The 19452-nt window shown below is 45.3% G+C and overlaps 2 protein-coding genes across 5 annotated transcripts in view; both read right to left on the bottom strand.

The window, feature by feature from the left end:
- Positions 1-333: 333 nt before the first annotated feature.
- On the bottom strand, positions 334-2598 carry fadd (Fas (tnfrsf6)-associated via death domain). Its single transcript, XM_086192779.1, has 2 exons — positions 2180-2598; positions 334-787 (listed from the first exon to the last, which is right to left on the bottom strand). The coding sequence occupies exons 1-2, from the start codon at positions 2478-2480 to the stop codon at positions 501-503; spliced, it is 588 nt and encodes a 195-aa protein (XP_086048905.1). The 5' UTR covers positions 2481-2598; the 3' UTR covers positions 334-500.
- A 516-nt stretch (positions 2599-3114) lies between these two features.
- Positions 3115-19452, bottom strand: part of ano1a (anoctamin 1, calcium activated chloride channel a) — a 66499-nt gene continuing 50161 nt past the window's right edge. For 3 of the 4 annotated variants that reach the window (XM_086222504.1, XM_086222488.1, XM_086222500.1), the window contains 12 exons: positions 19129-19200; positions 17956-18030; positions 16579-16780; positions 15777-15888; positions 15579-15636; positions 14966-15066; positions 14411-14553; positions 12645-12797; positions 11749-11801; positions 11476-11660; positions 10911-11016; positions 3115-10270 (listed from right to left, as the gene is read on the bottom strand). In XM_086222504.1, coding sequence (XP_086078630.1) covers positions 10028-10270; positions 10911-11016; positions 11476-11660; positions 11749-11801; positions 12645-12797; positions 14411-14553; positions 14966-15066; positions 15579-15636; positions 15777-15888; positions 16579-16780; positions 17956-18030; positions 19129-19200 — 1503 coding nt within the window. In that variant the 3' untranslated portion in view covers positions 3115-10027. The remainder of the gene's footprint in view (positions 10271-10910; positions 11017-11475; positions 11661-11748; positions 11802-12644; positions 12798-14410; positions 14554-14965; positions 15067-15578; positions 15637-15776; positions 15889-16578; positions 16781-17955; positions 18031-19128; positions 19201-19452) is intronic. The other variant, XR_015118998.1, reaches the window with a different exon arrangement.

Genomic DNA, 19452 nt, shown 5'->3' with positions numbered 1-19452 from the left:
CGTATTTTTCAGGGACATTAAATAAAATCGTGCCATGCTGGGAATATCCACATTTTCTAAGGTATCGGCTGATATACATCATGCATGCCTAATAAAAGGAGCCAGTTGACTTTCACAGACTGGCGATGATGGGACCAAACTGGGAAGACTGGGGGACAACGATGAGTTGAAATGAACGCTGAAGTCGTTTACTGAAGGAAGAACACAACAGCCTGAACTGGACAGAGAGACACGGCGGCTCGCCACACGCAGGTACCAGGTGAGCTCCTCCGGGGCCCACTTATGCTCGCAATAAAAGTCAGCAGGGTCCTTTTCATGTTCATCTCTGAGTTACACTTGAACATGATCAATATGAGCTGACAGAGAAGAACAAATCAACAGGAACATTGATTTCTCTCTGATGACATTCAGGACACTGATTTATTGAACTCAACAAAAGAAACATTGCAGAAATGTTCCTGGTAGTTTATTTCTTGGTGGCACAGCTTCCTTCTAGAGTCTTATCTGCATGAAAAGCCACAACCTCTAAGTCTGTCTTCCACCTTATCTGCAGTGAGGTTGTGCTCACAGGCTCGCAGAGCATCCACCAGCTCCTTGGCTCGGGCCTCGGTTCCACGGCTCCGCCGCCACTCCTTCAGCAGCTCTTGCACCGTCTCCTCCAGATCGGTTGGATGCTTCCGAGCAATGGATTCCAGTTTGACTTCGTTTAATCCCAGTTTTCGGCCCAGTTTACGCCACTGCCTCCCCACATTCTCTGCAATTACATCTGTGGCAATTTGCAGTTTGGCTGAAGGAGGAAGAGGAAAAATGGAGGACAGACAAAAAGGTGATAAAGGTCAGTAGTGAGACAAGCAGCTCATGGTGCTGACGAGGGATGGGCTATGGCTAATTCAGGGGAAAAGAAGACTGTCCGACTTCTGGTCAGGACTCAGAACAATGTGGTTTAATTGTTATCACTACAGAGCTGATTCACAGAGTTAATCTGATAATTAGCAGCCTCTGACGAATAAACCACAGCTGCAAAGAAACCTGATTTTTGAACCAAGGGTTGATTAAATTAGGTACCAGTCAACTGATTTTTTTAGTCCTGTCTGAACAGGAGGATTTAATAAAAGGCCTAATAGATCACCTCTCATCAATCAATATTTACTAGATATGAATATAGAAAAAAAAACATATGGGAATGGAGGCTGGGGCTGGTATGTTACACCTCTATCCTGACTGATGGGTCACCGTGGTAACAACTTGTCAACCACAAGACAGATGGGGATTAACTTTATCGTCTCACAGGGCGGGATATTTGTCTTGTCTAATGGCCTGGGCTGCAGCCGCGAGAGGCGAAAGGATGACAATAAGATGCCAGACAGACAACTGATAATAAAGAGGATCAGTGCAGATAAATCCTGAGAGGTGAGCGTAGCAGCAGCCCCCCAACAATGATCACCGCAGCACAGGGAGCGAGCAGAGAAGCCTTGCCGGCAGGGCCACTGAACTCCAGGTGCATCAAGGGGCCGCAGCTGATGGTCCTCCTTTGACGCTCCAAAAATGTTGAGTAGTTCAGCGTGGAGGCGATGGGTGCACTCAAACACAGCAGTGGTCTGTTTATCAGCTCTACACCCATCAGCCAAAACATTAAAACCACTGGTAGGTTTCACTGATCGGCTACAACACAAATGGACTTGATGAGTCCATTCTGTCTACTGCCATTGTTACGGCTGTGGTTGGTGCTGCGGTTGATGGAAGCGTTGTAGCTCAGGCTGAGATCTGATGCTAGCACTTGTAAACCTGCATTCGTAGGAATACATGGACAAACTATGAACTGCAGCTGTCAGTCAAACCCTCCGGAGCTCAGCAGCACCACCAGCTAAAGCCTTTAAGATGACCATTAGTTAGGTCACTTCCTCCTCACGCACGTTCACTCGACTCTGAGGATCATGATCGTAGTGATGATCCTCGCCAGGTAAATCCGTCAGGGGTGTTAATGTTTGGCTGACGAGTGTAGCTGGAGGAGCGGAGTCGCCCCCTGCCGGCCACCGGGTGAAGGCTTCTCTGGGGCTCACGTCGCCTGCTGTGGTGGTCAGAGCCGGAGCTCCGTCTATCCGCCCTCGTTCTCTCGCATGATACCGTGTGGTACACGTTCCTCCGTGTCAGAGTCAGACGGTAGTCAGACGGTAGTCACCTCTCTCCGCCTCGTCCGGCGGCTGCTCGCTGACTGTCGAGAACTCCGCAAAATTCTTGAGCTTCTCCGACAGGTCCTGTCGCTTAATCTGACCGAGCAGCCCGGACAGGAAGTCGCAGTTTTCCGGGCCGAGCTGGTCTCGCTCAGTCAGAAGCTGGAAGAGCCTGGACCCGCTGTTGGTCCTCTCCAGCTCGCGCTTCCCGATCACGTGCTGACACAGGAACTTTAGCGAGTCCAGCTGCTCGGAGGACAGCTGGTTGGAGATCTCCAGCAAGACGAAGTTAAAGTGCTGCGAGCCCATCTCTCTCTCTCTCTCTCTCTCTCTCTCTCTCTCTCTCTCTCTCTCTCTCTCTCTCTCTCTCTCTCTCACACACACACACACACACACACACTTTTCGGCTTGGATACGCTCAACTTTTGCTTTCGTTTCCGTGTGTGTGTGAGGCAGTTTCGCCCCCTGCAGGTGACGCTGGGACCACTTCATGTCTCCTGGGTCCATTTAAATCTAGATCTCCGATGTTTGACGCGCGTGCATGTGTTTCAAATGTGGGGTAATTTATGTATCCTCCGCGTACTCCTGTAGAGGGGCAGGTACTATCATACACGGAACTCCATTTTTACAATATTTAAAGCTTCAGTGCTTGGTATTTGTCTCCCCCTCAGGAATTCAGAGTCATGCAACAACATGGTGACGTCATTGAGGGTCCGACCTGCCGTCCTGCACTCACAGACCGGCATAGATGTCATAACTATGTAAAGCTGGGTTACTGAGCTCTGTTTTCATATTCTGTGTTTGTTGCAGTTCTTTATTCATGGTGAGCAGCAGGAGGTGGAGCGTTGTACTTCAGCACAGGAGCTGAGTTCACCTGAGCAGCAAACCTGTACAGCTGGGAACGGGGCATTCCATTGCTTGGTCTGGTTTAAAAACTGACTGATCAGAATCATCCGGAGGCACAACCTCTTTTATTTATTTGCAGTCAAGAGTTGAAACAAAACAAGACAAGTCCTACATGCATTTGTTATGAAATGTTCCTTGACAAACAGGAGAGTAGATAGTAGCGCACCTCACACCCTGGAGTGTATTAGTGAATACAACATGGCAGCAGAGACAGAAGGACATTGGGTCATCTCACACACACACACACACACACACACACACACACACACACACACACACACACACACACACACACACACACACACACACACACACCATTAACAGGAACAATTGAGCTCAAAACAATTGTGACCTAATAAACACAAGGTAGTAACAGGGACATCTCTAGGTCCACATCGCTGGGTTCTTGTCAATTAAATAAAGAATGAAGGTTAAATAATATGATGTCTTTGCCACTGGGGAGGTGTCTCATTGAAGGGACCCTTAAAGGGGCTGCTAATCTAAAACTGAACATTCAGTCATTCTGGTGAGAGGTTGTTTTTTTTGTCCACAACAGCCCTGCTGGACTTTGACAAGTAAAGGTTCTGAAACCAAATCAATAGTCAGCAATTTTCAAAGATAAAAAACCAGAACAAATCTGAATAAATCACAGTTCATTGAAGCCATGATGCCATGTTTGTAGTCTCACTGAAACCATCCCCATGTTTGGAGGATGCAGCACCTTTTCCTGGGGAACTCCGGGAGTGTTCTCTTCACCCCATCCTCCATCAGCCTGTAGCACCGAGGTGATGGCTGAATGTTCATTTTAGGATGTACTGTCCCTTTAAATGCTCCTCGGCAAGACATTTTTATCTATAAGTGAAAATCTCACTGGAAATTACAAATGGAATTAAAGCTGCAAGCAGCGTTGTTAGGGCCTGAGCCCCCACGCGGCCTACGGCCGCGTCCTTGACACCGGCCCCAATCCAACGGTGTAATCGGCAAATCCCTAGGCCTTGTAGTTTAGAAGATACGAGCCTCAGTGCGCTGCACAGTGTGAGTGCAGAGCTGAGAGCCGGCCCTTTAAGAGCCCCTCCCTTCTCTGCTCGCTCTCTGCCATCTGTGTCAGAGTGGAGAGCAGAGGAGGATTTGACAGTTTAACTGTGAAACACAGTCATAACTCTGCATATGTTGGTCAAAAGTGTAATGTAAAGACATCAGTTCGTAGAGTTTTTTCTCAGGAATTCAATGGTGTGTTTTCTGAAGGTGTGAGTGTTTTAATTTAGAAGCGACAAGTGTTTGTTTGAGAGTATGTACATGAGGGCAGAGAAGTGCCAATTGTGGTTTCCATGACTACAGTAAACAAATCTCTGCCATCTCTGTCAGAGCTGAGAGCAGAGCTGAGAGCAGAGCTGCCAGCTGGCCCATTAAGTACCCCTCCCCCGCTGCACTCTTTGATCTGTGCTAGAGTGGAGAGAGTGGAGGATTAAGAGAAATGTAGTGTGTAAAAGCTGAATAACTCGGCCTACGTTGGTGGAAAGTAACACAAAATACCATATTTTTGTAGGGATTTTTGTCAGGAATACAGTGATATGTTTTTAAAAGCTGTGCGATGTATGGTATAGACGTGAGAAGCATTTGTTCGAGAGTATGTACCATGAGAGGACACGGCCTCCCCATTGACTTCCATTGTAAGCGTGAAACGTGTCTCCCCCACTTTGAGGGCTTATAAAATCCAAACCGAGCGCGTAGTATATTAGCCTTTAAAGATTTTTGAAGAGCACAGTTGGGAGAGTAATGTGTGAAAGTTTGGAAGCCCTGGCATTTACGGTTTAGGAGGAGATAGATTTTGTTCGGGGAGTAAAAAAAGTCCTGATTTTGACAGTTTTGTCCAATTTGTGGACATTCTGTTGGAGATAGGTGAGGGGTCAGAGTGTAAGAATTGTTCGTCTTGATGAGACGAGTCCAACGGTGTTGGTCCCATGTCTGTGGGAGTTTTGTGTGAGGAGTTATAGCGCGTGAAATTAAAAAAAATTAAAGCTGCAAGCAGCGTTGTTAGGGCCTGAGCCCCCGCGCGGCCTACGGCCGCGTCCTTGACACCGGCCCGAATCCAACGGTGTAATCGGCAAATCCCTAGGCCTTGTAGTTTAGGAGATACGAGCCTCAGTGCGCTGCACAGTGTGAGTGCAGAGCTGAGAGCCGGCCCTTTAAGAGCCCCTCCCTTCTCTGCTCGCTCTCTGCCATCTCTGTCAGAGCTGAGAGCAGAGCTGAGAGCAGAGCTGCCAGCTGGCCCTTTAAGAACCCCTCCCTTCTCTGCTCGCTCTCTGCCATCTCTGTCAGAGTGGAGAGTAGAGGAGGATTTGGCAGTTTTACTGACAAACACAGTCATAACTCTGCATATGTTGGTCAAAAGTGTAATGTAAAGACATCAGTTCGTAGAGTTTTTTTCTCAGGAATTCAATGGTGTGTTTTCTGAAGGTGTGAGTGTTTTAATTTAGAAGCGACAAGTGTTTGTTTGAGAGTATGTACATGAGGGCAGAGAAGTGCCAATTGTGGTTTCCATGACTACAGTAAACAAATCTCTGCCATCTCTGTCAGAGCTGAGAGCAGAGCTGAGAGCAGAGCTGCCAGCTGGCCCATTAAGAACCCCTCCCCCGCTGCACTTTCTTTGATCTGTGCTAGAGTGGAGAGAGTGGAGGATTAAGAGAAATGTAGTGTGTAAAAGCTGAATAACTCGGCCTACGTTGGTGGAAAGTAACACAAAATACCATATTTTTGTAGGGATTTTTGTCAGGAATACAGTGATATGTTTTTAAAAGCTGTGCGATGTATGGTATAGACGTGAGAAGCATTTGTTCGAGAGTATGTACCATGAGAGGACACGGCCTCCCCATTGACTTCCATTGTAAGCGTAAAACGTGTCTCCCCCACTTTGAGGGCTTATAAAATCCAAACCGAGCGCGTAGTATATTAGCCTTTAAAGATTTTTGAAGAGCACAGTTGGGAGAGTAATGTGTGAAAGTTTGGAAGCCCTGGCATTTACGGTTTAGGAGGAGATAGATTTTGTTCGGGGAGTAAAAAAAGTCCTGATTTTGACAGTTTTGTCCAATTTGTGGACATTCTGTTGGAGATAGGTGAGGGGTCAGAGTGTAAGAATTGTTCGTCTTGATGAGACGAGTCCAACGGTGTTGGTCCCATGTCTGTGGGAGTTTTGTGTGAGGAGTTATAGCGCGCGAAATTAAAAAAAATTATCTTTTTTTTGTGTGGCTCCCTAGGTGGCGCTATAGACTTTAGTGGCGTTTTTGTTTTTGATTAGTGAATGTTGAGACATACCGAACGATTGTGCCAAATTTCAGCGAATTTCATGCATGTTCAGGGGGTCAAATTAGATTATGCGCGTTATGCGCATTATGCGCATATAGCGCGCACTCATTGAGAGCAAGAACAGTATAATACCAGGTTTTGAATGGGTGTGTATGTGAAAACTGGCTCCGGGCCGTCTGGCCCAGTTGCCTCATGGGTGTTGGGGGGGCCTGGGACACTGTTTAGTGTGTGTTTTTAGTGTTTTTAGTGCTGCTAATGTGTTGCTCTGCCGAGCAAACATAATAGGGTCTTCGCCAGAAGTACCTTCTGGCTCAGGCCCTAATTATCTTTTTTTTGTGTGGCTCCCTAGGTGGCGCTATAGACTTTAGTGGCGTTTTTGTTTTTGATTAGTGAATGTTGAGACATACCGAACGATTGTGCCAAATTTCAGCGAATTTCATGCATGTTCAGGGGGTCAAATTAGATTATGCGCGTTATGCGCATTATGCGCATATAGCGCGCACTCATTGAGAGCAAGAACAGTATAATACCAGGTTTTGAATGGGTGTGTATGTGAAAACTGGCTCCGGGCCGTCTGGCCCAGTTGCCTCATGGGTGTTGGGGGGGCCTGGGACACTGTTTAGTGTGTGTTTTTAGTGTTTTTAGTGCTGCTAATGTGTTGCTCTGCCGAGCAAACATAATAGGGTCTTCGCCAGAAGTACCTTCTGGCTCAGGCCCTAATAATACATTCTATCAGTCCAGACTTAAACTTGGGGCTGTTCAATATATTTACATACCCAGTCACCTCTCCACACGCCTCTGCAGTTTGAAACATATATAATGAAATATTATTCAGTCTTTGTGCTTACATAGTTGAAGCTGCAGGTAAAAGGTAAATATAAGGCAAGATCATACTGAAACAAGGCTGCCTTCCTGGGCTCGACTGGTTCCCTTGTTGAAGTGTCTGAAAACTGCTCATCGGAAATCTTATAAGTGGAGTTTCCAGAAGACAATCAGTCAAGGTTCTGGATCCCAGGTGCAGCTGGAGAATCCAAGGCAGGGAAGGTGAGATGGCGCTGCCTGGCTCAGCAAGGTCACTGCAGTGAACAAGACACTGGCGCTGCTGTCCAGCCTCTACAAGTCAAAATGTAAAGTCTCTTTGAGTTACAATCCAGATAAAATGGGCAGGAAGCCTCCAGCCCAACAGCAGGATGCAGATGTGGCTGCGCTTGTAAGCGCACACAACTGTAAAGGCATGACGACTTGCACCCTTCAGAAACTCTGGGGAGAAAACAAACATAGTCCCTCTGGATCAGAACTGGTGGCCCATGAGAAGTGTGTGTTTTTCTTTTTCTGCTGATGCACTGACGTGTGTACCTGTGGGCCCCCCTGAGTGGGTGCCAAGCCAGGTCGCTAACACCTTTCAGAGGAAGCCTTGTTAAAATGGGATGGATGAGGGTTTGGCTTCACCCACAGGTGAGAACTGGAGCAGCTGACGTGGACCTGCGGCTCATTGGAACCCATAGAACATTGCCATTAAGACTAGATAAAGACATTATTTGCTAAAGTATTTGCTAGATATGCGTCCTTAATCCCTCTCCCTCCTGCAGGTAGTTCTGGTGTATGTAAGTGATGATACTACAGGGATGTGCCCCCCCCGGTGTTCACCAGGAGTGAAACATGCTACTTGTTGTGCCTCTAAACAGAGTACATTCATTGACTGAACCCTGACCTGTCAGCACGCTGGTGCAGCTAAAGATCCAAAACACCCCCCCACACACATGCGGTCCTCATGAGCTGCAGCAGAGAGGAGCCTTGGAGCAGCGCCTCTGCGTGTTGGTGCGTGGGATGGATGTCACACAACTGCACTCTGACCCTACTGATGATCAGTTGATGGACCTAAAGATCCTAAATGAGTAAGAGTTGAAACAGGCTGCTTCCTATCAAGCAGGGGTTTTCAAAGTGGGGCCCTGGGTCCTCCAGGGTCTTTGGCAAAATACGGTATAGTTTATTATTCTCTTTTCTTACAGTGCCCCTGGTTGCATTCAGAAGTCTTTTTAACAGCATTTCAATTTAGACATGACATTTGAAATACAGGGCTTTTGCAATTAAAAATATTGTAATTTCTATGTAATTTCCTGATGTATTCATTTTTCAAGTTCGTTTTCAGGCTTTGGCCTTTTTATCAAGGGTTCCAATAAATTCCTTAACAGCTCAGAGAGAAGAGATTATTGAAATACGAAAGAAACATTTACTGATCAGTTAGCAAAGGACTGAAATGGAAATAATTTAATCTTTACTGTTTTCTAAATTCATTAATTCTCTCTTGTGAAAGGTGCCAACAGAGAACCTGTTCTGACAGACAGAGACTCTGGCTCTGTCAGAACTGATTTAAAAAACCCAGTTTTGGAGTGTTTTCGAACATATTAACGGGTGAAATGACGGAGTGTAGCTGGTGATGAAGCCTGTTAACAGCTCTGGGCACTATCAAGTGTTCGGCTCATCTGTGTCCCTGCAGTATCATGCAGCTATTTTCAGCTGATGAGCGCCGCTGACACACGGATGCTGCCCACCCCTTAAAGGTCTGTTAGCAATTAGCTTGTGCCAAGGCATCCAGCAGCTGGAGAGCCGGGAATGTTGTCTCTGCATCATTAGCTGCCAGAAACAAGAATTCTTATAGTTCCCTGTTAGATGCATCAATAGTTATTGAAGAAACAAACTAATATAGAAGTTAATGATAAGTCAGACAATGTGTTTTTAGTCTTGAAAGGGGAAAAAAAAAAAAAACAATTTCTGTAGCTGCAGTGCTCCCGTAGGTCCAATTTGTAATCATGACTGTATCTTGATTCTCGGCAGGTGCAGCTGAAAGACTTCCAGTTTATTGGAATTAACAATAATGTGACTTGTGCTTCCAGGAATAATGCCTCTGAGCAGCGCTCTGCCCTTTTTCTGCTCAAAAAGAAACACAACTGAGCAAGATGGTGCTCTGACAAGAGAAGAGAAAGTCTGCTGGAACCATCCAAACAAGCAAAGCACAAGTGCTTCACCAAAATGCATGTTGAGAAAACGTAAGTTGATAAATTCTAGCACTTGTATAAAAAAAGGGAAAAAAAGAATTTATAGCTTGATATCAGGACAGAGGAGAGGGTCTCTGTGTGAGGAACTTTCCTCAGGAGGAAACTCCTGTGGACCGTTTGGACGGATCGACAGAGCCTGTCCTCCCATCCTGGTGGACTCACAGCAGGTATGTGCTTGCTCCTTGGGAAAGTCATTCACCTGGAGCTTCCAGTGGGGTTTGGCAGTGCCCCCTCAAATGTCTGGAATGGCTTGTTCCTTTCAAATACATCCAGTAAATAATAGAGATCACAGTCATTTGGCGGGTTATTGTCTGACTTGTGATTTATGGCTGAAACTGCATCAGAAAAGTGTTGCAAGGGAGCCTTTAAGGAGTAAATTCAAAGGTGAACACATTCATAAATGATCAGTTGATTCCTACAGATGTTTCCCAACAATGTGAATGCAGGAAAACCTTTGCAGTTACTGGATGACTTAATCGTTACCGGCAAGCTGCACGTGCTTGTTAACAGCTGATGAACCTATTTACAGTTTATTTCCAGGTTTGTATGTGCTTGTTGGAATTTCAACTTGCTTCCCCGGACATTGGCAGCTTAGTAGCAGTTTGCGTGTGACAGGGGCCGAGAGCGTGGCTGTGGTGGGCTTTGGGTGGCGGATGAGGGGGTAGTGCAGTTGTCTTGGTTGTGGTTGTCCCGTAAAGTGCGCCTCTTTCCCTGCTCCTCCTTCATGAAGAGCTCCACCATGAGGATCTTCTCCTTGTGGATCTGGAGGCTGATGTCCTTGGGAATGTCTGGGATCAGCCAGTCCACAAAGTCACTCATGAGCATCACCACGTTCTGCAGAAGAAATACAGAGGGCGTTAAAATCATACGTACAGGCAGAAAATACCAACCGAAAACAAACAAAGCAACAAACCGCATCCAACAACGTCCCACATTCAGAATCTTCACGGTTTGCTTCATTTTGTTTGGACAAATGAGAACAATGTAAGTGCACTGAGGCGTGGATGAAAACTCCGTCCCCAAAAATATCAGATTCCTCTTCCTATTCCTTTGATACGTTAAAGAACCTGTCACACCTGTCTCACCTATTCAAAACAGCTTGTCCCTTGTAGTGAATCAACTGGTTAATCGACTAAACCATAACAACTACCCACATGTGAAAGATTAAGAAAATATTGACACTCGCACAAAATACAAGCCCCTTAAGTAGGTTTGTGTAGTGTGAAACATTTTAGAACTTAGGAGCACTAAGAGACAGTAAATCTGTGAGTCATGGGTCATGAACCTTCCTGGTCCTGGAGCTGCAGGAGGTTTACTTGATGCATAAATAACAACACAATAGGATAATCAAGTAACAATACATAGGGCATCTGAACACCACTGGAGGCAGAGTGGCTGCATCGGTCACTCGTTACATAAAAGATAAATGACAAAATGAAATTATCATTTTGAAATTAAGGAAAATGCTTTGAACCTGAAAGACAATGACGAAGGCGAGTCGGGCTGCCAGGATGGCCCAGAACTCCTTGGAGAGCTCATATGGCGTGTTGGACCATGGCGGCTCTCTGTAGTCTTTATATCTGATACAGAAATGATGTTGGATTTATTTGGAAACACATCTCTTTATCTGTTAGTCAAGTGATAGGATATTACTTTGGCCCTGAGGGTCAGAAACACAATGACATTTAAGAAAATATGGCACCATTTCAGATTATGGAGGAGGTAGGTTTCTGGTTAGCATCAACTCAGTTTATTCAATGGACGCAGCTGGAGAAAGGCTCTAGACCATAATCTGCTGGGATTGGTTGTTCTTCTGCACAGGTGACCAATCACAAAGCATCATTTCTTGACTGGCATCACAGCAGCTTATACTCTGGAGTGTATCCATTGAATAAATGATGAACTGATCATTTTGGTTCTGTCCATTCACAAAAAAGTGTTGTCCTCCCAGAAGTGTTGGTGTGTTTAAGTGTGTTACTGACTGAATATTGTCCAAATTCAATAAGAACCCCTGAGAGGTCAGGTGCATCCGGCCGTACCTGCAGATAAGAACATCGTGGCCCAGGTGCATCGGGTTCACAGGGGCTGTACCGGGCTGGAAGTCACTGACGTTGAAGTAGGACAGAGAGTGATCGACGAAGCCGTGCATGCTGCCATCAGGGCTGTACACATACTGGTAGACAAGCCGCGGGATGAAGTCAGAAGTGAAGGAGATGACGAAGGCCTGGGGGTGGGGGGGAAATGCAGAGTTACCATCTAGAGTCTCCAGGAGGAGAAGGAATGAGCAGCAGCATCTGAGCTGTGAGACTCACATTGACTATGACTGCTACTTTGCTGAGGCCTCGCAAGAGGTTGTACCAGATACCTGCACACAGAGAGAAGAACGGTGAGTCACATCAGCCACCACTAGGGGGGGCAAGCACCCTGTATCACAAGAATACAGCACCATGCCTGTAAGAAGTGTGCCTTGGCCTAGTAATTATATACTGCAGTCGAATTTGATTTGAAACTTCATTCCATTGTGATTATGTGTTTATCAGAGTTCTTATTCAAGATGGCTGAAGTTGTTGAGGGTTGTGGTCTCCTTCTCACTCATCTGCCCTCGTTTCTGTTTGTCTCTCAGCACACCTGGAATCATGGACACCTTCCTGGAGGGGTGTGGTGTCCCTGGTTCACCTTTCCCTGCCTGCACATGCACCTGCCAAGTGTGTGATGGTTTTGGAGCGTCTTTTTGGTTTAAAAACTGATCCGATCAGAACCTCGTGAAGAACAAATACTGTCCTGACTTCTGGGTCCTGGTTCAGCCTGTCCACCACGTCCTGACATAGCTGAATAAACCATGGTGTGTGTGTGTATCTGCGTGAGTGTCCCTGTGTGTGTGTGTGTGTGAGTGTGTGCGCGCATCTGTGTGTGTGTGTGTGTATCTGTGTGTGAGTGTCCGTGTATGTGTGTGCGCGCATCTGTGAATGTGTGTGTGTGTGTGAGAAATCTCCATACCCTCTGGCTTGTATTCAAAAGGCTTTATGTTCAAGACACCTTTTACTGAGGAATCATATCCAGGTCATTGAACTTAGCAGCAGCATGGAGATGAGTCTTCCACAGTAGCTCTGAGGAAGGGTTCATTACTGTACTGAATGTCTAGTGATGTGGAGGGCCAAACACAGCATGTTTAGTGTGTGTGTGTGTGTGTGTGTAGGGGGACACTGACCAATATCTTTGGCTTTGGCTGCAATCGGCCTGCGGAGCTCCATCACAAACTTCTTGGCATCCAGGCGAATCTCAATGATGTTATTCAGAAGAGCGAAGAGTGGAGCGAGAGGGAAGGAGGCCACAAAGAGTGTCACCATCCCAAACTGGATGACTGATGACACGGACGACAGGAGAAATGACCACTTGTTACTCAGAACACAACAGGACATGTCAGCACATGACACATGAGATGGTGAAATAATGTGATTGTGTAAACTGAAACCATGTAGATTCTAAAAGGCATGGAGAATCAAGCTGACATGTTACAAAATTAGACTTCTGACAGATGGTTGTTTTCACTGGTAGTTGACCAATCACAGCTCATGTTCATGTTATGGTCTCCTACGGTGCCTCGAAAACCCCAACACAGATCCAATAGATCTGCTTTAATAAAAACAAAAACATTGATACATTAAAAGTAAAATGAGCAAACTTGAGATGTCGGCAGCTAAATGATGAGCGTGTCTCTTCACTTTTCCTCAGACGGATGCTGCCTCGTGTTGCACTTTGTCCCAAATAGCTGCTCACGCTTGAACAACAAGACCCATCTGATAAGCGAGTGGTTCAGCAGCTTTGTTTGGGAACCAGGGAGGAGGCTGTCAGCGCGACGGTCTCTTCAGCCTCTCACCTGCCTGTAAAGTTTATGATGGAATGCAGCGACCGGAGCTCAAGAAAACAGACTATTGACTGAGAAAACTGAAAGGACTGAAAGGATTCCCCCCTATAATGGAACATTTGTGTCATCTGTGTTCACACATTTAGATCCTTTGAGAGCAATACAAATAATTGAATAATAATCAAGTTCATTAAACTCATCACACTGATGAATGGCTGGAGGAAATGAATGGATTAGAAATGAAATGGGTTTTGATTTAATGGTGATGCAACTTGAGCTCCACAAAGATGGGCTTTAGTAACACTTTCATTTATTTCACATTTCTGATTTTCAATCAGATCACATTATGATCTAGACAGACTAGTGATGCAGGAGTCGTTCACCGTAGCACTGTGATTACCGGCGGCTGGGTCACAGGTAATGGTATAATACATCATCATAGGGGAACTCATCAATAACTTCCTGTCAAGTGTGAAAACAGTAAGCAGCTGTAACACACATGTTCTCCAGGCCACTGACAGACTCATTTTTCAGCACGAATGAGCAACGAGACGCTAACGGCAATGTAAAACGTACATTGTGGATGTGGGCAGCTTAGTGGGCTGGTCAGGGTGAAGGGTGGCTGATGTGGATGATGTCAGAGCTAAACCACACATCATTAACAAAGATGATTACATTGTAACGTGCGCACACGCACGCACACACACACACACACACACGCAGCTAGAGAGCCTAGCCATGTCATCAAATATTAGCTACATCGGTCCTTACTCTGGAAACAGTGCCTATTTTTTGGTTCATGTGTCACATTACAGGAGGCAGCGTGAGTGAAGAGTAACAGATGCAATGTTGTAAAGGACAAATATCTTTAAAACAAGACTGAGCAGAGCCGTTAGCCACCACTCCATGTCATCAACACCCTTACTAGTTAGTCTGATTCATTTAAGATTACTTAGATCCTTTCTCTTTCTAATCAAGTATCAACACACACAGTGGAGTTGTTGTATTAATATTACATATTTAGCTGGCCTTGTGTACTCCAATATGAACGCTACTGATGTGTATCTATCTCGTTGAAGCAGCCAGGAAGAGCAACAATATGGACTCACTCATTTCCATGTACTCTGGGCTGAGGCCCACGAAGGGACCCAGGAAGTGGTCCTTCTCATGTCGGTGCAAGGTTTTGTTCTGCTCCTCCTCTTGTTTTGTGTCCAACTCTGACTTTCTCTTGCGGAGCAGTTTCTTCAGCTTCCTGAACATGAAAACAAGCAACAATGGAGGGAGCACACTGACTCTCACTGCTACTGATCACCGTGTTCCTGTCAGGTCAGCTTTGAAATATCTTTTTATCATTTGTTGTATTCATGAAAATGAATTGAATCAAACATATCTTTGTCTTTCGCTTTGATTTTGATTCAAGCTGTAATAACCAAGATCAAGGAGTTGAACACAGTTTGTAAGAGTTGGATGAACTTCTAGTCGTCAGACAGACGTTAAGGCGATTCGTCTGTGTGGGTGGGTGGAACTGGCTCCTCCATAACTTCCCACATCATCGATGCTGATTGGCTGCACAGCCATTGTGTGTGTATGTATGTGTGTGTGTGTGTGTGTGTGTGTGTGTGTGTGTGTGAGTGTGTGTGTGTGTGTGTTCACTCTTCACTCACGGTATGCCAATCTCAAACAGGTTGTTCTGGATGAGCTGCTTGCCGAGCATGGTGATACACAGCTGAATGCACAGCTCCATCAGGCAGCCTGCATGGGCACACTAGAGCACACGAGGTCTTTCACTACATCGCTCATACCTGGTAACATCCACAACTGGTTTATGAGCCATTACTTTCAGCATGCTGGTAGTGACCCAGTTGAATGAGAGGCTGCCTGAAAATCTACATAATGGTTCACTTCAAAAACCTATTCATTTCATTATTAAGAGGTAAAACAACTATTTAATAAACTTTAAATTACTATCAATTATTCATTTATTGTCATTATTAATGCGGCTTATGATCTGCAGCTGAAAACTGGAAAAAAAAACCTACTGGCAAATGACTGAACCTTTTCCAACAACATAAAACATGTATTATAACAATCTATTTCTGTTTTTTTTAACAGTTTTAAACCTTTAACGGCAAAAGGGGTAAATTATTGTTAAACTATTCTTAAGACACAATGCACTGCTTCTGTTTTTCCTGTGGGACTTATTGAGAAAATCAAAAATAAAGTAATAAAAAGTATAGTTGAAAAAAGTGTCGTAAAGTTGGCAGAGTTGGGAATTACCTCCTCCATTCTGTAGGATCCGACTACATAGAGGTAGTTTCCTGGCCGTCCAACAAGCCTACCGAGCAAAAACAGTCACCATACACAGAACAAACACACCCGTCTGCATATCTGAATAACACATAACCTGCAGAATTGCATTCAAATAGTCTCAGATGAAAATGTTCATAAGTGAGCCGGGAGAGTTTCTTCTCTTACCTTCCTCTGAAAAAGGCCAAATAGACAATAGGTGTGAAGGCATTGACAAACTTCAAAATAAAAGTCTTGAAGATCAGGCGTTCTTCAAAGCTCTTGTCTGTCTTTGGAACCTCTGAAAAAGATGAGCGGTGGCAGTAGAGATTACTCCTTAATAAAGGCCAGCAGTACTGCAGTTACAACAGAGAGAACGTGAAGTTACTGCTGAAGATACTTGTTCACTTGTTCTTCCCTTCATGGGCCAGATTCTGATTCTTTCACTCATCTCTTCAGAATCTTTTTGTTGTCTGGCTCAAAATACTTTAAAACTTTACAGCATCTGTATTCTCTCCGTCAGCTGTTCCAGGCATTTATCTGTACAATGCATCTAAACCACTGATTCTTCTGAGCCTAGAAAGATGTCCAGTAACCCCTCAAAAGTAACAAAGTGCAGAGATGAAAGTTGTAGCATACATTGCTAGAAGCTGTAAAAACACAAAGTAGAATCATTTTCATCTCTCTTAAATTTGTTTAACCAAAAAACCCAAAGAAGCTTGTTATTACATGTTTCATTTAAAAAGTCCCCAAAGTGACAGTGAAGAACACAAATTATTCTGCCATGAAGCCACCATGGATTTAGCTGAGCAGTTGAACTACTTATAACTTCAAAGCTCTTGGTGAAATCAGAGCTCATCTATCCATGTTAAAAATGTGATGTGTCATCTTAAACTTTCTGTTGCTTGTTCTTCACCCAGGATGCATTGCATGCAGCTGCAGTGCAGGCGAGGCATCACACACGTCTGCTCGGCATGAGTAGGTTGCTCACCCAGCGTGGTCAGCCAGCGGGCGATGGAGCCGTAGATTTCGTCTAAGATGATGATCACGATGAGGTTGATGATGGCAGCTGTGGTTTTGACGGTAGCCCGAATGTTGGACCGCGCTGCAGGGTAGGTGCTCATGTGCAGGGCTGCCTTAATGCTAATCCGGTACAGGATGACCCCGAAAACAATGACAAACGTCACCGTGATCTGAGAGTAAGAAGAGAGACAAGAGCATCCAATCAGACACCGTGACCAAACTATGTGGAGTCCAGTGAGGGTAAAAAAATCACAGAAGCAGTCCTGATACTGAAGTAGTCACTGAATATCCCTCCAACATTTCCCCCTTAGTCTCATCATCGGGGTGAATGATCCTCCCAGGTTGCCCCCCTCAGGTGCGGGTCAGCTGATGGAAGCATCGGCCTGTATTTGCCTCTCATGTTCCATCTGTTACCAAGCCAAGTCCTCTGCTCTGTTTAAAATGCCGTCACACTCTCGGAAGGTCTGGAACTTCACCAGGATGAAACAGGATTCTGTCTCGAACAAACAACTGCGTGCTAGCTAGCTCACCCCTACTTGTCGTATGGCTCCATTTTCTAGATGTCTGGTGGCTGTCATTTCATATGATACGTGGTGTACACCCCCTCAGCCCTCAGTGAGCAGCAAATACATAAGAGAAAGCAGAAGTTCATCGTTTCACCTCCAACTCTGAGGCAAATGTAGGAAATGTCTTCACCCACTTGGAGCAGTGGTTTGCACTGTCGCCTCACAGCAAGAAGGGTTAATCCAGACTCTAAATTGACCGTTGGTGTGGGTGTGACTGTGAATGGTTGTCCGTCTATATGTGTTGGCACTGTGAAAGACTGGCGACCCGTCCAGGGTGAACCCCACCTCTCTCCTGAAGGCAGCTGGGATAGGCTCCAGCCCCCCCAACCATTAACAGAATAAGTGGTAGAAAATGAATGGATGGATGGATATAAGACAGCAGAGACCATCGTGGTTTCAACAGGACACAGGTCCACAGAGAGCAGAAAAGTTACCCAAGTGTTCTCTGACATTTATGTTTAAATGACAGATTATTTGTCAGAAGACAATATACATGAGCATAAAGCTCAACCTAAATGCTCTGGTTTTCCTACGTTTTTGACATCACTATTAAATCATATGGAAGTGTTGTGTCCACTGGTCTCACCATACGTCCTGATAGCCTATTGTCTCTAATGTCACTGAACTTGATCAGTCGCCTTCTCTTCTACATGAGAAATCTCCTCTATTAATACAAGGAAGTAGGACCACTTAAAGGGGGAAAAAATGCTATTATTTCCTCAAGTATACATATGTAATAGAAACAAAGGCTGATGATTTAACAGTGGAGGGTGACTCACCATGAGAGCCATCATGACCACTGTGGTCAAGTAAGCTGGCAGTCTGTCTGTGCATGTCAGCTTCACCTTCTCACCCTAAAACAAACACAAACACAAACACACACACACACAAAGTTATACATGATATTGCATCTCCAGCTGTGTGTTTAATATGGATGTTTATGTTGTCTTGTGTAGTTCTGTCAGTGTCTTTATGTCTTGGGCACACAGATGCGTACATTCCAAGCGTGCGCACACACACACACACACACACACACACTCTCTCTCTGTGTCTCTCTTGTGTCTCCAGTAGAGCACAGCTAATCCCCCCCCCCAGCTATCATGTCACATTCAACCCAACAGAGAACTGGGTCAGAACCTCGGGCGTCCTCTTGTGCATTTCATGACCAGGAAGACATATGACCTTCCCAGGAGACATCGCTCACATGCACATGCTCAAGAACCCGTCGGAATACGTAGACATTTTTGTTTAACCTCATACAATCATAAACTGTGCAGATGGCTGCTGCCCCCCCACCCTGGGGGTAGGAGGACCTACACACCAACAAACCATCAGAGAGCAACAGAGCTCTTGTAGCTTCACCTGTGGTGAGCTTTTCTACCTCCACCCTCAGTCTGTGAGGCATCAGTGTGCAGGAGGAGTCACTACAAGTCACCAGTTAGAGTCCACGACACGTGTGACAGACATGAGGAGGTACCAGCGACGAGGTGTGGCACGTTCTCTGATCAGCATATTTCGGCCTGCTGCTGTTTTTAGTCCTTTTCAGCATATTTTTAAATTAACATGCACAAGAGATGTTCCTATGTTGTCAAAGTTCCATTCATGTTGGAACCAGGATGTCTCTGGTGTTCTGAAGTGTTCTAAGGACCCTCAAAGCTACTATCTTCTTATTCATTTCACAGCTTTCAGGTCTGCTTGCTGGTCTTCTGAGCAGCGTGAGTCCAGCAGCTGACCGTCAATTCAGAGCATCCATGACACTAGACTGATTAATTTGATGAGATGGAAGAAGAGACCAGATCAGGGAGGTGCTATCATTTGCCTTTGATGGTTCCCAGAACAACTTGAATTACATAAAATCTTTATTTCATATCATTTTTAGCCTGTAGCCCACAGCTGCAGGACGCCTGCTGCAGGGGGAACAAGGTGCAACATTGCAGCTGAACCAGTTTTACCTTCAAGCTTGAATGTTCCTGTTTCATTGACTTTTGCATGACTCGGAATTCATACTCGGCTCGGTTGTGGTCCTGAAAGAGAAATGGGTTCAGATGTGACGGATAATATCACAGTAGTAAAGATCAGTGTAGTAAAGACAGACACTGGAGGCACAGCCTGTGCTGTGTTTCATGATGTGTTTAACATCAGCTACACTCTCAAGAAACATAAGTGTGATGAGTTAACCAACCATGACAGGATCAGGGCTAAAATGAAGACTGGTGGGGTGTGAGAATGAGCCATGATCCTCACAGCTGAACCCCAGGAAACTGTTTTCTTGGCTA

This window comes from Aulostomus chinensis, chromosome 2, assembly GCF_037954235.1.
Source record: "Aulostomus chinensis isolate RoL2024-O1b breed Wild chromosome 2, RoL_Achi_v1.0, whole genome shotgun sequence".
Taxonomy (NCBI): Eukaryota; Metazoa; Chordata; class Actinopteri; order Syngnathiformes; family Aulostomidae; genus Aulostomus; species Aulostomus chinensis.
This window is presented reverse-complemented; position numbering and strand designations above follow the sequence as displayed.

What these genes read in the sequence shown, in the direction of transcription:
- fadd (XM_086192779.1), bottom strand. Translation starts at nt 2,480, where the DNA reads ATGGGCTCGCAGCACTTTAACTTCGTCTTGCTGGAGATCTCCAACCAG. An exon ending in GCCGGACGAGGCGGAGAGAG is followed by an intron (nt 788 to 2,179) that starts GTGACTACCGTC and finishes TTCCTCCTTCAG; the next exon opens with CCAAACTGCAAATTGCCACA.